General features: G+C 25.9%; 1 protein-coding gene across 2 annotated transcripts; it reads right to left on the bottom strand.

The window, feature by feature from the left end:
- Positions 1–479: 479 nt before the first annotated feature.
- LOC132918300 (cilia- and flagella-associated protein 43) lies at positions 480–15,130 on the bottom strand. Of its 2 annotated transcripts, XM_060979464.1 has the most exons (24): positions 15,063–15,130; positions 14,412–14,530; positions 13,411–13,703; positions 12,121–12,286; positions 9,488–9,866; positions 7,066–7,176; positions 6,821–6,979; positions 6,510–6,755; positions 5,973–6,290; positions 5,638–5,906; positions 5,464–5,564; positions 5,270–5,388; positions 4,901–5,131; positions 4,698–4,846; positions 4,459–4,639; positions 4,207–4,348; positions 3,847–4,139; positions 2,836–3,137; positions 2,557–2,760; positions 2,097–2,496; positions 1,907–2,026; positions 1,400–1,651; positions 861–1,048; positions 480–643 (listed from the first exon to the last, which is right to left on the bottom strand). In XM_060979464.1, the coding sequence occupies exons 2-24, from the start codon at positions 14,528–14,530 to the stop codon at positions 487–489; spliced, it is 4,899 nt and encodes a 1,632-aa protein (XP_060835447.1). In that variant the 5' UTR covers positions 15,063–15,130; the 3' UTR covers positions 480–486. The 2 variants fall into 2 exon arrangements, with proteins under 2 accessions (XP_060835447.1, XP_060835448.1); XM_060979465.1 differs by lacking the exon at positions 480–643 and having other exon boundaries at positions 857–1,048.

The following is a 15,130-nucleotide window of genomic DNA, read 5'->3' on the forward strand; positions in this document are numbered from 1 at the left end:
AATGTAATATGTAAAATAACTAGTAAGAGATAATTAGTATTAATAAGATTTTGTATCTATCTACATCCGCATAAATTCGCTGAAAGAATATAGCAGAAATGCATGTACTTAATATTATAAATTGAGATATTTTGCTCATTTATCTCACGTAATTGTATGTTTATAACTCTTAAGTTCATTAAAGTATTATAACATTTTCTTGCGCCAAGTTCAACGATTATACCTATATACGACACTCTTCTGATTTTTACTATCCAAACCTGATTAATATTATATAATATTTTAAGTGATAAGATGTACGTATTTATACTATTTTTTCTACCTATTAACTTTTAAAAATGTAATCTTTAATTTATTCTATATTTATTTTAAAATATACTATAATGTTTATAGTCCATTATATATTTATAATATATATATATATAATATTTATAATAAATATATAATTTTAAATTTTAGCATAATATTTAGGCTTATAAAATTATATTATTTGATTATTTTAGTGTTTTTTGAAAAATTAGTATACAGAGTTGGAAAAGTTTTGAGGAGCAGTAATTCCAATTCTATCTGTAATGCTTCAATTTCTTTGTGCAATTCTAGTACTTTGGTATTGATTTGTGTAAATTTCATTATATTTTTCATCCTAAAACAAAACATATGTTATGTATACTACCTAATATTAATGTCACTATTACTATTTTGAGGGCTATATTATTTATATTTAAAAATTCGAATTTTTATATACTTATATGTATAATTAAATATTCGTTGAGCATTTGCATTTAAATATATTTAATCTTAATTATTAATTTAATGATTTTATATTAATTATGGTGTAACCAAAAGTACAGTCTATTTACTTTTCACTACTGTGACGTATCAGTTTATCGTTTAAACCGTAATCGATGAGGCACTTTAGTTCAGTTAGTTCACACGTCATTTGGTCAATGTCTTCATCGGCCTTTTTATTTTTATTCTTAGTATCTCTTACTGTTTTGAACATTTCATTTAATTTTTCATTTAACTTTTCTTTCTGTTTTGTATAAGTCTAAAAAACAGTACATTTTTTCATATATACTATTGAATTTCACCTTTTTTTATAATACTATATAATAAATACAATATATTTGTTTTTTGACTAGCTACTTAGTATTAAATATTACAATTGATTTGAATTTTATCATTAATACACTTTATGTATTTATTATGATCATTGAAATTATATTTTACCTTGTTCACAATAAAATACTCAGTGTAGGTACCTAAATATTATTACGTTTGATTTATATTATTCATATTACATTAATACTACTTAACACCTACAAAATGCATAGTGTACATACTTATTAATTATTATAAAATATGTAAATCTATTGAAATCGTATCATAAATATCTTACAAATTTAATTGCTGCTAGCTCTTTGTCCACGTTTTGTTCAGCTTGTTCTGCATTATTTATTCCTTTCATCTTAAACTTCAAATAGTTTAGCACATTTTCGGTTATTTTCATTGATGTTATAAGATCAAAACGAAATTTATACAATGGAATTTTGTGTTTTTTTAAAATATCGTGTTCCCATTTTAAAAATCGACATTTACGTTTGAACTTCAATAAATTAGATAAAGCATCAATTTTAGTATAGCCCATTTTCTAAAAATTTTAGATTTTATAATAATTAATATTTTAACATTTTAATTGTTTTAATATATTAACATTGTTCATATATTAATATATTTTATTTGGAAAAATTAGGATTATTTAGTTATTATAGATGAGTATAGAACAAAAGTAAGATTAAATCTTATAGTTAGTAATAAAATTAATAATTTAAAAAAAATATTACGTTTTATAAATGTTATTTAATATAATATAGTTTATATAAATAATATATTCAAAATCGTTTACTTTTATTTCGGCATTCACTTCATCAATAGTATTTTTAGAAATAAGTGTAGTGTTTTCGAAATCACTGAAATGTCCTGTTAATACAATTTCAATGTTCCCCTGTGTCACTACTAATTGAATCTAAAGTTTAAATTAAAAACGAATACATCTTTGTTTTATATTCACCACTAAAAGTACCTACTATTTTTACCTCAGGATTATCCTCATAATACAAATCTTGATTTTCCAATTTGATGATGGACATTTTTAATTTTTCAATCATTACTTCCTTGTCTTCTTTATTGCGCTTTAAACTATCCAACAAGTTATCCTTATCTGTTGTGTCTTTTTGATAAGTACTGATCTTAAATTCTGATTCAATTTTCATACGTCTAAAATTGCAAACCTTATGCCAAGTTTCTTTGTCCATATTCAGCTTATAATCATCTACATATTTATAATCGTCGTATACTCTAAGTGTATCTAAGTATTTAACAAACTCCGAGGTCAAAAGTTGAAGTTTATCGTCAGTTGGGTCCAATATAGTGTTGACAAACTGGTAGCCGAGTATTGACGAATAGTTTGTATTACCTTGTATTTTAGGTCTCCGGCTACAAATTAAAATTAATTTTAAAATATTTTAAAATAGTTTATATTTCACTTGATTTTACTTGTATGCTATTAATGCTTGTTCATAAATGAGTTTAGATGGAAACTCAGATTTAAAACGTTTATTAAGAATGTTGTTTTTGTGATTCAACGTTTCTATAGTATTAAGCAAAGAATTTGGTTCAGATTTTGCTATTTTTTTATTTGTTTCCGTAATAACTTGTTCAATCCCCGTAATAGTTTCTCTTAATTCCAAAATTTTTTCACTGCATACGTCAATTTGAAAATTTAAAAATTTGATAAAATATTTTTAAAACAATAAAACCAATTTATGTACCTACTCGTGTTGTTTAATTTGATGTTTTCGTTGATCACTGTCACTTAACATTTTTGAAAGCCTAAGCATTTTCAAATTTTCTTGATCGATGGCTGAATTGTACTTCAACCTCAATTGAAACAGCATAAATACATTATGGTCAAATTTTTCTATAATCTGTGCAATGTGATGATGGATTTTTATCTTTTCTTCTTCGAGAATATTTTTGTATTTTATTCTTTCGTCGTTCAAAGTCAAAGTTAATTTTTTGTATTCATCTATAGCCTTTAAATCATCTTTTGTAAAATCCTCAGGATTTTTATTTAACTGTTAACAAAATAAATCAGTGACAAATGCAGCATTATCCTACAAAATTTCCAGTGTTCATTATTTTTTTTAACACCACTCCCATATAAATTTCAATTTTTATAGTGAAAATAAATTTTCATCATGTTAATATGTTATATAATGAAATAAAACAAAAAAAAATTGTTTTATTAAATTTCAATAAGTTGTAAAAATTAATAATAACTTGGAAAAGATTTAAATAATTAATTGTAAAGAAATTTAATATTTAATATATACGTACGTACAAAAAATTAATTTCTATTGATCAGAAATTAATAATTTTTTATCATTACGATTGTAATAATTAAATTGTAATCATATATTGCATTTTATTTAAAATACTTGTACTATGTTAATAGAAGTAGTCTCAATACACTAGTTGTCAACGTATTTACATATTATATTAAATTGTTTATACTGTACAGCGCCAGATTAAGAGTTAAAGACGCCGGGGGCAATTGCCCCCTTTGCTCCACATTAGACACGGCACAGTATTACTGTATACCTATTACCTACTATAAAAGTGTATAGATTACAAATGTCTTTTATAAAAAATATATATATATTAAATACTAGTTTGGAGATGTTAATTATAAATGTACGCCAACTAGTTTGTAAATATAAAAAGTGTCACCGAAGCGATTGTCATCCTAAATCCAAATAAATTTTAAAATATACCCTCACACACCATTATGCATTGCGGTTTTGGCACGTCTTTTTTCAATTCATCTTCCCACCTTTTCTCCAGCACACCATCCATCATAAAAACCAGTGCTCGCTGTCTATAGTTGTTAAGATTTACTGATTCATTGTTTATTTTTTCTGTGCTTGAATTCACATCTTTCGACATTTCTTTACTAGATAATATATTATTACGATACAGTTCTACAGGAACTTCATTGTCATTGACGTGTAAAAGTTCTTCGATTTTTTCATATTTATTCCATTCATAATCTATAGGTAATGGTTCGGTAGGTTCAACTAAACAAAATTAATAGGAATCTCAACTGTATATTCAATATTTTACTAGTCTTTTTAGTTTTAATACTTTTGCATGCCAATCTCAACTCAGTTTCAATTACACGTAATCTTTCATTATATTCTTTCAAATTATCCAGTTGCCGTTGTTTTTCCGTAAATAAATCATCAAATAGTTGATTAAATTTATGCTTTAATTTGTTAACCATAAGCTAATAAAAGTATATAATAGTAAATAAGTAAAACAGGTTATTAAATAAAAATGAACAAGTAGGTCAAAACAATTTCTCAATATACATAAATATTTTTATTATTTACATACTTTAAGTAAAATTATTTCATCTTCAGCCATTTCTAATTTATGATAATTGTACTGAGAATTTAGAGTGCCGATAGTTTCTATAAATTCATAACTGATTGAACCCGTCATTGATAAATCATTACTTTGTTTGTCATCGGATTCCAATAAATTCGATTCAACGTCTAATATCTCAAAATCATTTCTAGAAAAAAAAAATGTTTTTGGAATTCGCATAAAATGTATTTATAGGTACTTCTTACTTGGAAAGTGTATCTTCTATGCTAGATATTTGTTCTGACATATCTCCGATTAATATTCTTTTTTCAATGATTTTATTTGCTTTTTTGATAATGTCTTGGTCTATTATACTTATTGGAAAGTTGTCTACTTTATATATATTTTTTAAACACTAAAATTAAATTTAAAATTAGTTTTTTTTATGATTTTAATACGTCATACGTACATATATAGATTTCGGTTTAATAAAAAGTGTTTCCCATTTTTCCTTAATAATATTTTCAGTTTCCATTTTAAACTTGTTTATGTCACTAAGAATTTTAACTTCGTACTCTTTACGTTCAAGTTTACACTTTTCTCTGAAATTTAGTCTATAATCTACATTTAAATCGAATTCTTCTATATCTATTTTTATGTCTTCCGGTCCATTGACATTAGTTTCTAACAAATGTTGAAGCTAAAATTCAAAATACATAAATAAACCATTGAATAGGTACATAATAAACTGAAGTTAAATATTATGATTATTTTATTCTATTATAATTTGTATTTATTATTATTATTGTTTTAATAAATTATATTTTGTTATTATTACTTCTGTTTTTATTTTTTCAAAATGTTGTATAATTTGTTGTTTTTGATTACTATAAGCCACTATAGTTTCATTTAATTTATTTTGTTGGTTAATCATTTCCCATGTCATTCGTTTTGGAGCTGAAAAATAGTGAAGTTCAGTCAATAAATTATGATGTTTCCATATTTTATAATAGCTAACAATAATAAACTAACATTCTGGCCCATTCTCAAAACCGATTCCTTTTGTTTCAAAATTATCCTCAATAATTTGAAAATTTGTATTATCAATCCTTCTATTACGATTTAATGTGCCTCTAAAATTTGTAAATAAGAAATATTATTTTAGTCAAAATATTTTATTTAAATAGTTTTTATTGTACAATTTACTTAATGCTTGTACAAATAAAGTTTCCTTGATAACTTAGTGTTAGTATGTTATTAGCATTGTCATCGATTTGAGCAGCAATCAATCCTCCACTTTGCCAATGACTACAGTTTACCATAATCATTTTTTTCCACTGACCATCATCGTCAAATTCATAAATATTATATGAACCATCCGGACTAAATGTAATAGAATGATTTCCGTTCGTATATGTCTTAATACATTTTAATTGATGGTCTAATGGTATAGTTTGTAAGTTCAACATGTTTTCCTTAAACGTTAACATAATATATCATAATAAATAATAAAAAGGTTAAGTAAATATTGAATCATATACCTTTACGATATCTATAGTCATCAAATGAATACTTTTAGAATGCAAGACAGTAAAAGCAATGTTTAGTGCACTGGGAATACTATATGAACTCCATTTAAATATTGACGTATAATAATTTTGTATATCATTTAATTTAAAAACTATATTAAAAAGTATATCAAATATTAAAATATTATTCCCTGCATTTTCATCGTTATTCAGATCTGAATATAAAACTGTCAAAAACGATGATTTTTTATTATCGACTATATCAATGTCAATTACATGTTTCCCCAACTGATGTTTTCTTAATACTGCACATTTCTGTCCTAATGTAATCTAATGGATATTTCAATTTTACAATTAAATATTAAAATATTAAATTATTTTATTATTATTCCATAACATCATTTAATGCACATAAAGACAATAATGATAAGTGTTAATTAATAGTTTAAAATTGTATATCATACGTTTTTAATAAGGATTAATTTTCAATAAAATAATTAAATGACATTATATATAATTATAATATTAAATTTATTTATATTTACTCACACTTATATAATAGAATCGACCTGTGGGAAAACTAGTGACATTACAAATGTTTCCGTCAGAGAAAAATTTTATCGAAGATAAGTCTTCATCACATAGTACTATTTTTGCAATGCACTCTATTTTGTTTACTTTGGGAACAGTTCTTAGCAATTCCATTTTACCGTTTTTAAACGTAATGGCAATATAGTGGTAAAATGGATTACTACACAAATCCGTTGCAGTCCCATTTAGTTTCATCTTGCTTTTCTGTAAAACAACAAAAGACAATAATAGAATGCTACCCTACTTTAATGGATATTAAAAATGTTCACAAATTCTCCAGTCGAAGCATCCCACACTTGCAAAGTGTTTGCATGGTTTATGGTGGCCACCATTTCGTCTGTTGGTTTGATAAAAGTAAAATACTTGATTTTTAATCCGTACACTTTCAATATTTGTTGTTTTTTCTGTGTTAGTCGTAACAGAGTTCCCTGCAGGATTAAAAATAAATGTTTATTGACTTATCCGAAACTGTTTAGGTGCGTATGATATTATATCATAATATTATGTTTTCTACCTCGTCCGACCATCCGTAAACGTCATTTTTTACAGCTGTCATACACTGCAATATGTAATCAACGACTATTGTCCATATTTTTGTAAAAATGCCCCTGGTGTCCTTGAAGCACTGTGGGGTTGTACACAATGTATAATAGATTTTTTTAAGGTAGATTTTCTATCATAATTACATTATAATCACTGAGGCATACCTATATTGAGTGACGAGTGTAATTGTATATTGGAAAATAATGTGCATAATATAAAAGTGCTGCTTTGTATATACTGCGCGCATAATCAGTGATATATTTCCGATAATCCACTATAGGTTTGGAATACCTATTTTTAAATTCAACGCAATATTTAAATTAACTCAACACTTTAATTTATAATATTATGATTAATGATGTTTTGATATGAATTTCTCATATTATATGAATAATATAATTATAAAATAAAGTAATTTTAGTGATAGTGTACGGTCAGTGAGGGTTGTCACATTATACACATACCCCAATAACAGGTTTACAGTATACGCTGGTGTAAAAATTATTTTTTATTTTTATATTTTTGATTATTTGTACACAAGGTTGTATGTGTTTGTGTGTGTGTGTGTGTGAGTCAAATTTTTTAATTTTGTATTATAAAACAAAAATCGCACAGATATTTGTTGGCTCATGAAAAAGACATAATTTTTGATTTGTGTTTTATACTTGATCAAAGCAACCCAAATAACTACATTAAAAATCTGTCCAGATTACATTTAATGGAGTTTAAAAAGAAATAAACCTGCGGCATTTAATTTGTTACGGGCAGCTGTGCAGAATCAGCTAGTATTTTAATATATTATATACATTATATTGAATATAATATAAATTAACAAAAAACGCAATTCGGCAACAGTAATATTATTATACAAAAAAATATACGAAATTCCCCAAGAGGTCATCCCTTGCAACTCGACATATTTTATCATAATACTCGTATATGTTTAACAATAATATCATAATACAATATATTTATAGTATACGTAAATAGTATATAGACGGTTAAAAAATCTTTCATCATTGAAGCACGCAATCTAGTGATTAAATCTTTAGAAAATATCGTAAGGTTTTTTTATGTTATATTACGGCATATAATGATGTTACATATTTCATTATTATTACAAGTTTTTTTCAAATTGACTGTTTTTTATATACATCAATGACGTAATTTTTTGTATTTCTCGTCACGGGAACAAATATATCTGATTTCAGACCAAAGTAGCTAAATAAGCATCTGAGCCTATCTGCACTATTCGCATAACTCGCAATTTAATTGTGTCACGACAATAATAACTAATAATAGCATATAAAATATCAAAAATAAAGCCATCAATTAGCTTAAATATAAAACAAACAAATTATAATATATATTTGCAAATAATTACATTAATTTCATATATAGGTAACAAGAACATCTATGTTTTTATAATAACACGTATTATTTATTGTTATAATGGTAATAAATTACCTACTATTCATGGTGGTATACCTATAATACTTATGCCAATAAATTATAAATAATAAAATACTGCAGATGGTTGGTAATTGATGGGCTTTTATTAGTTATTATTTTTACGAACTCAAAATGTAATATTTTTTTATTGCCTAGATATTTGGTTCTTTTATATTTTCAATTCAATTTTGCTTATAAATTTGTTTCATATTGTAATGTGTATTGAGGTAATTATATTTTGTTATTAAACATATGAAAATCCTAATACATACATAAATAATAATTAATTTTGAATGAATACGTTTACATAGATTACTCAATTCATTATATTACTCTAGTTTTTAGAAACTGACATTTAGGGCGGATTACGAAACCGTTTAACTTAATTTGTCGCTAGTTAAATAAATGAATAGTAATAATAAGTTGAAGACAACATATTGTTTTTCGATTCTCCCACAGCCCAGCCTTTAATATAGAAAAAATAATTTAAATAGCTATAGTATATTAAAACTCCTCTATTTCACTAGTTATTATCTCAGATTTTATAATGTAGACTTATAGACATAAATACTGTATTTTCACCACCACCGTTGTGTTAAATGACAGCTGTTAGCGTATAATATATCATTTATAAAGTTCAATAACAGTTTTGTATACATATAAATATATAATATATCGACGTGTTGTGACACGATCGGGTTATTTATTATTTCGTTTCGATTACTATCTCACACATCGCAAAATATAATATGGTTGTCCACATCTCTTGTACGGCCGTCGGCCACAATCGAGCTACGACAATAATAACGTCTCAGTCATTAGAAAGTTATAAATAAAACTATCACAAGTCGCAAAGCTCTCTTTTTACACGTGACACACGCATTATACCACGCGTATACATTCATAGAAATAACCATCTCAATAATAATAATAATAATCACCGTTAGACGGTTGTCTTGGTTGACCGCGTACAAAACGAAACCCTGTTTGCTGGGGCACACCAACGCACCCGGACCGCCTCCGTTTCCGCGTTTCGCCGAGATCGGATCCGCCGTCGTCGCCACGACCGTTTCCGGTTCCGGTGCGCCAGGCTGCACTCGGTAGACGTTCGCCAACGAGTCGCAGAACACGTACCATCCATACGGTGTCCAACAACCCGATGGCGAGGCGTCCGAGGGCAACTCCACCCGAGTCCTCTCCGCGTACACTGTCTTACAGCTCACGAACAACGTCCACAGCTGGAGCTTACAACCAACGTCGTGTTCCGTCTGGCTCAGGTACACGTCGTTTCGGCCCGCCGCCGCGGTAATCGCTGACAAACTGCGTGTAATATGACATATAAATATATTATTATATATATTATATTGTATTCTATTACGCGCGTATAGATGAATCGATTTCAAAATAGATTCATATATTATATAAAATATATAGGTATACTTCACGTACACTTACCCAGAAATTTGTCGAATTGGGAAGAGGACCAGTAATATACTCGATTATTACATTTTTATTTTTTTTTTTTTTAGGGGATGTCCCCATGTGCGTGTAAATTATATATATACATATTATAATCGTGGATATTATTATAATGGATGTTCATAAATTAGGACAACTTATTATAACGATATAACAATATAAACGATTAAAACACGTTTAGATAAACGCGTATGCGTATAATAATGGTAGGGTCTGTACTACATAATTTTAAAAGCTTTAAAATATTACACGAATGGAATCATGAATTAGTTAACAAACAATTTTTTTTTTTTATTAAAAAGCGTAATTACAATCCATACATGTTAATGTTTGTATAATAAGTAATTTTTATAACAGTTTAAAATAACTGAACATTTTTTATAGTAAGAAGATACTCGGTAGTACCACCTGACTAAATATATACATATAAAAACATAAAAATTAAAAAAGGGTATATTTATTGCAAACAGAACTTTTAATCAATGGTTTAAATAAATAATAAATATAACCATTTTGGTCCTAAGTTTTAAAATCGATGTATTTTAAGTTTGAAAAAAATTCTAAATCTTAAAAGGTTTTAACAAATTGGTACTTATTATTTTAATTTTGATCAAGTTTCCAAATGACAACTGCATTTGCGATACAAAATTAATGTAAAGTTGTGCATGCATATATTATTTAAATTAACATTACTTTATTGTTTACTGTTTTTGTGATATTAAAATATCTATCAAACAACGTAATCTATAATACTCTAACTATAATCTAACTCTCTAATATTTTGTTTTTATTATTTGGAAAATAGTACCTAGGTAATAAGTAATAACGATAATAATTACACTGATCATAATTAGAGCTTTACATATTTTGTAAGGAATATTTTTTTTTAAATTAATTGATGAACGCTCCAAATAAAATACAAATTTACATACAACATTTAATGTATAGTATTTGTTTGTACTTTAGATACATTTCGAAAAGGTACTATAATATCATTATCATCATACTATCATACAAGTAAAACCATACAGATTATTATGGCAACTTTTATTATATCTTTTTTATCAACAATCCAATACCATGTTATTGAGTATGGAATATTTAAACTCAATTTTTATTTATTGTGAAAATAATATTTCCATAGCGATATACATATTGTACGACGAAATAAAAACCAGAAAGTGTTTGTGCAACATTTCATACATTTGCATCTTGTATCGTATATTATTCATTGCATATATATTTTTGTGTTACAAGTTTTCAAATGCCGAAAAATCTAATATTTAAAAATAATCATGTTAGACTATATTATATATACAATCCATATTATACATATCCGAAATTTGATAAAATACATTTTTTTGCTCTTTATTACTTTATTAAATATACGAATGATTTACCTTTACATACATCGTGAAACCATAAATAAGATGTCTATTTAAGTATAGGCGTTCAATATCACAAATATTTAAAAACACAAATATTATGACAGTGGTACGGCGTAAATAAGATCATTTTCTACATTATAATAGTTATTATACTAAATAGGTCAAAATTAGGTAATGTTTAAAAATAAATACACTTTCTGTAATAAAAAATAAGTAATTTTTGAGTTGTGCAGATAAATGTGTGAAACCCTATCATTCCATAATATTTTTACGAATAATAAAAATCAAATTTAGATATTTTCTATAGAAATACACCGACTAAAGATATATCACCTAGCTGTGCGTCAATCTTGAAGCAAAAAGAACACAATATAGTACCTAACTGGTATTGATATTTTTATTTTTATAGCATATTTTATTTTTTGCTTGAACGGAAAATAAATATAAGTATTTAATTGTATTAATTTATCATATTTTTGCAATAATTTCAAGTGAATAATATATTTTCTATGTTTGTAGTGTAATATGTTATCCCAAAGACTAAAACTCTATGATAATATTGCCACACTATTATTATTATTATTATTATTATTATTATTATCATTATACGAGAGAAAACCAATCAGTGTTGGGTAGTATATATATATATATATTGTTTATTATGCTCGCGGCACTTGGCACACCAAGCAGACGGAGCGTGCTTTTACTTTAGATATTGGTTCGGCTGAATGAATCCGGTGTCGACAACCAACAGTTTTTCTCCAATTCTCCACGCCCACACGATCAGATCGAATGTCGGGTAATCACGCAAGCCGATTAAATATTCCAACCTCAGAAACAGTATAGACTTGTATGGTGAAGAGCAGCTACTATCTGAAATCCGTTAAAATCCTCTTCAACATAAATATTGTTTAGCTTGCATACAATATACTGCTCTATCAAAACCATAAAAATAATTTCATCAGTTAATTTTTGTAAAAAAATAAAATCGTTTATTAAGTTTGCAGCATTTTCTTCTACAGCTAAGTGTAGTTATACTTTGTCAAAAACATTTTTTTCGTCGCAGTAGCTTTAATATTTTTTTTAAGTATAAATACTTTTCAAACTGTAAAAATATTTTTTTTTTCAAAATCATAAAAGTTGACATAATAAATCATAGTGTAATACGGGTAAAAATGGGTCATTTTTACATATAGCAACTCCACATCACACACATATATTTTTTTCAATTTGTAAAAACCAAAATCCATATTACCTAACTGACTACATTAGCTTATACAATTATTTAAATTAATTAATTTGTTATAGCTGAAAAATTATTTTAAAAATCGCTTCAACGTTATGGGTGATTATCGATTGACGTTCTAATATACAATAAAAAAAAAAAATTAAAACACATCAAAAATATTTGGCGAAATAGCGAATAAATATAAAATGACGAAATTTCCCTGTAATGTATTTGAAATCTATTAGAAACCAAATAACGATTACTGCAATATAATATGTAAATGTAAATATAAATTGGTTTAATGTTCCTATTTTACATAATATACATATTACGGATGTCGGAATAGCTTTGATTTTTTTATTTATAAATGAAATATTGTTACATAAATTCGCATTTTTATTTATTAAATAATTATGATAGCTATGTAGCAAAACCTCATAAGTAGAAATAATTTTTTTTTCACATGGGTAATTAAATTGCATATTAAATAAAGTAATTAAGATATTAATATATATTAATATATCATAGATAGTGGAAAAGAAGAAAAAATGATGAAATATATTATAAATCATAAATATTGATATAGTTATTGTAAAATCATTCCTATTATAGCATTTGATAAAATCGATTTACGAGGTTTTGCTACGCGGCCATCTAATTTAGTTGCCTCACACTGTGCTCGTGTTATGTATTATATCATATTTTATTTTAAAATCATAACATATCAGCCAATTATTAGGTATTAAAATATTATTTATTCCATAATTACCAATAAGAGTCGCCAACACTTTCAGAGCAGGATATAAACATATAACCACCTTTGATATTGGTGGATGTTCAGCCAAGGCCAGTAAATCTATTTCACAGCAATCGAAACATCCAATACCTTCTAAATATAGATTATCATCAGCACCGCTCCCTGGAGTTGATTTACTGCCTACTATGAGGATATCTTCTTTTTGCGTATTCGTGTCATAAAATATTAACGTCTTTTCAACATGTATCAATAAAACGTCTTTGGACACAAATTTCAATTCATTTACACTTGCTGGTTTTAACCATCTAGAAAAGTTAATGTTCTTGAATAAAAACAAACGATTATCGATTTTTGTAATTTTGGTTTATCTCTTTTTGAAAAAACCAAAAATAATAAGAAGCCAAATTCATTATTGTCATATTGGCCTATTAAAAGGATATTATTTACTAACTTATTCAGAAATTAACTATTTATACAATTATACCTAATTATTATTATTTTATAATATATATTTTTTATTCCACTCGATTTTTGATCTTGTAATTATTAATTACATGTTTTTATATTGACATGTAAGACGTTTACATATACATATACGAACGGTACATTATATTTTATAAGTTAAAATAAAGAGACTACATAATATATAAAATGTGATTATGTTTATGTAGATTGTAAGTAATACAAGTAACAAGTACCCAATAATGTAGTACTACTACATGATAAATATGATGCTTAAAAGTATAAAAATATGTCGAGTTTTAAAGAGGATACCAAAAATTAAACTATATATAATATAAGCCTACTAAAGTACCTAATGAGGTACTATATGATGATATACGCATATATTACGATATATACGATTCCCGAAAATACAAAAATCGTTATAAACTAATGAATGGTACTTCATACCAATATATATATAATATATATTTATGTATAATGCATAATGTAGGTAAGTATAATACATATTATGTTTGACTCATTTAACACATATCCAGATATATACCTACCTTGCGAATACACATTTACTGGATACATTTTCACTTTCATTTGTATTGTCTGTCTGATTGTACGATTCTTCTTCACTCAACGATTTAAAAGTAAAATTTTCTTTTAATTCTTCCATCATCTGTTTAGAAACAATTTCTTAATGTTTCTAGTATAAATAGTATAATAACGGGTTTTTGATCTGTACACTGACTATTATTGTATTATAAAAATTAATAGATAGATAGTTATAGTTATAGTTATCTGACTGTTATAATTTTATATTTTTATTTTAGTTCCGAACACAAAATATTTTGTATTATTACATTAGTGCATTTTACTCTTTAAGACCAAAAATATATATATATATATATATATATATATATTTATTAAATATTTTAAATTAATTAAATAATTTTAATATGATATGAATATTAACATGTATTAAAAACTGTATAGGTATGATAAAACTGTATACATAGGTACTAAAATTTCCGTTTAAATTATTTAAATAATTAATTTCCGAGTACTTTATATTTCAAGAGAGGTATATACGATAGCTTATAATATGGCCTATGGGTATAGGTTAGGTTTACACTGTATATAATTATATTATATTATATACATATGTTACGGGTGTAATAGAGATATCATTATACATTTAACACCATTACCTCAAATTAATTTCTCCAAGGTGTAGTGTAACGCATAATGGGGTTGTCGTTGTGAGTGATGAGTCGTC

The sequence above is a fragment of the Rhopalosiphum padi genome, chromosome 1 (genome assembly GCF_020882245.1).
Source record: "Rhopalosiphum padi isolate XX-2018 chromosome 1, ASM2088224v1, whole genome shotgun sequence".
NCBI lineage: Eukaryota > Metazoa > Arthropoda > Insecta > Hemiptera > Aphididae > Rhopalosiphum > Rhopalosiphum padi.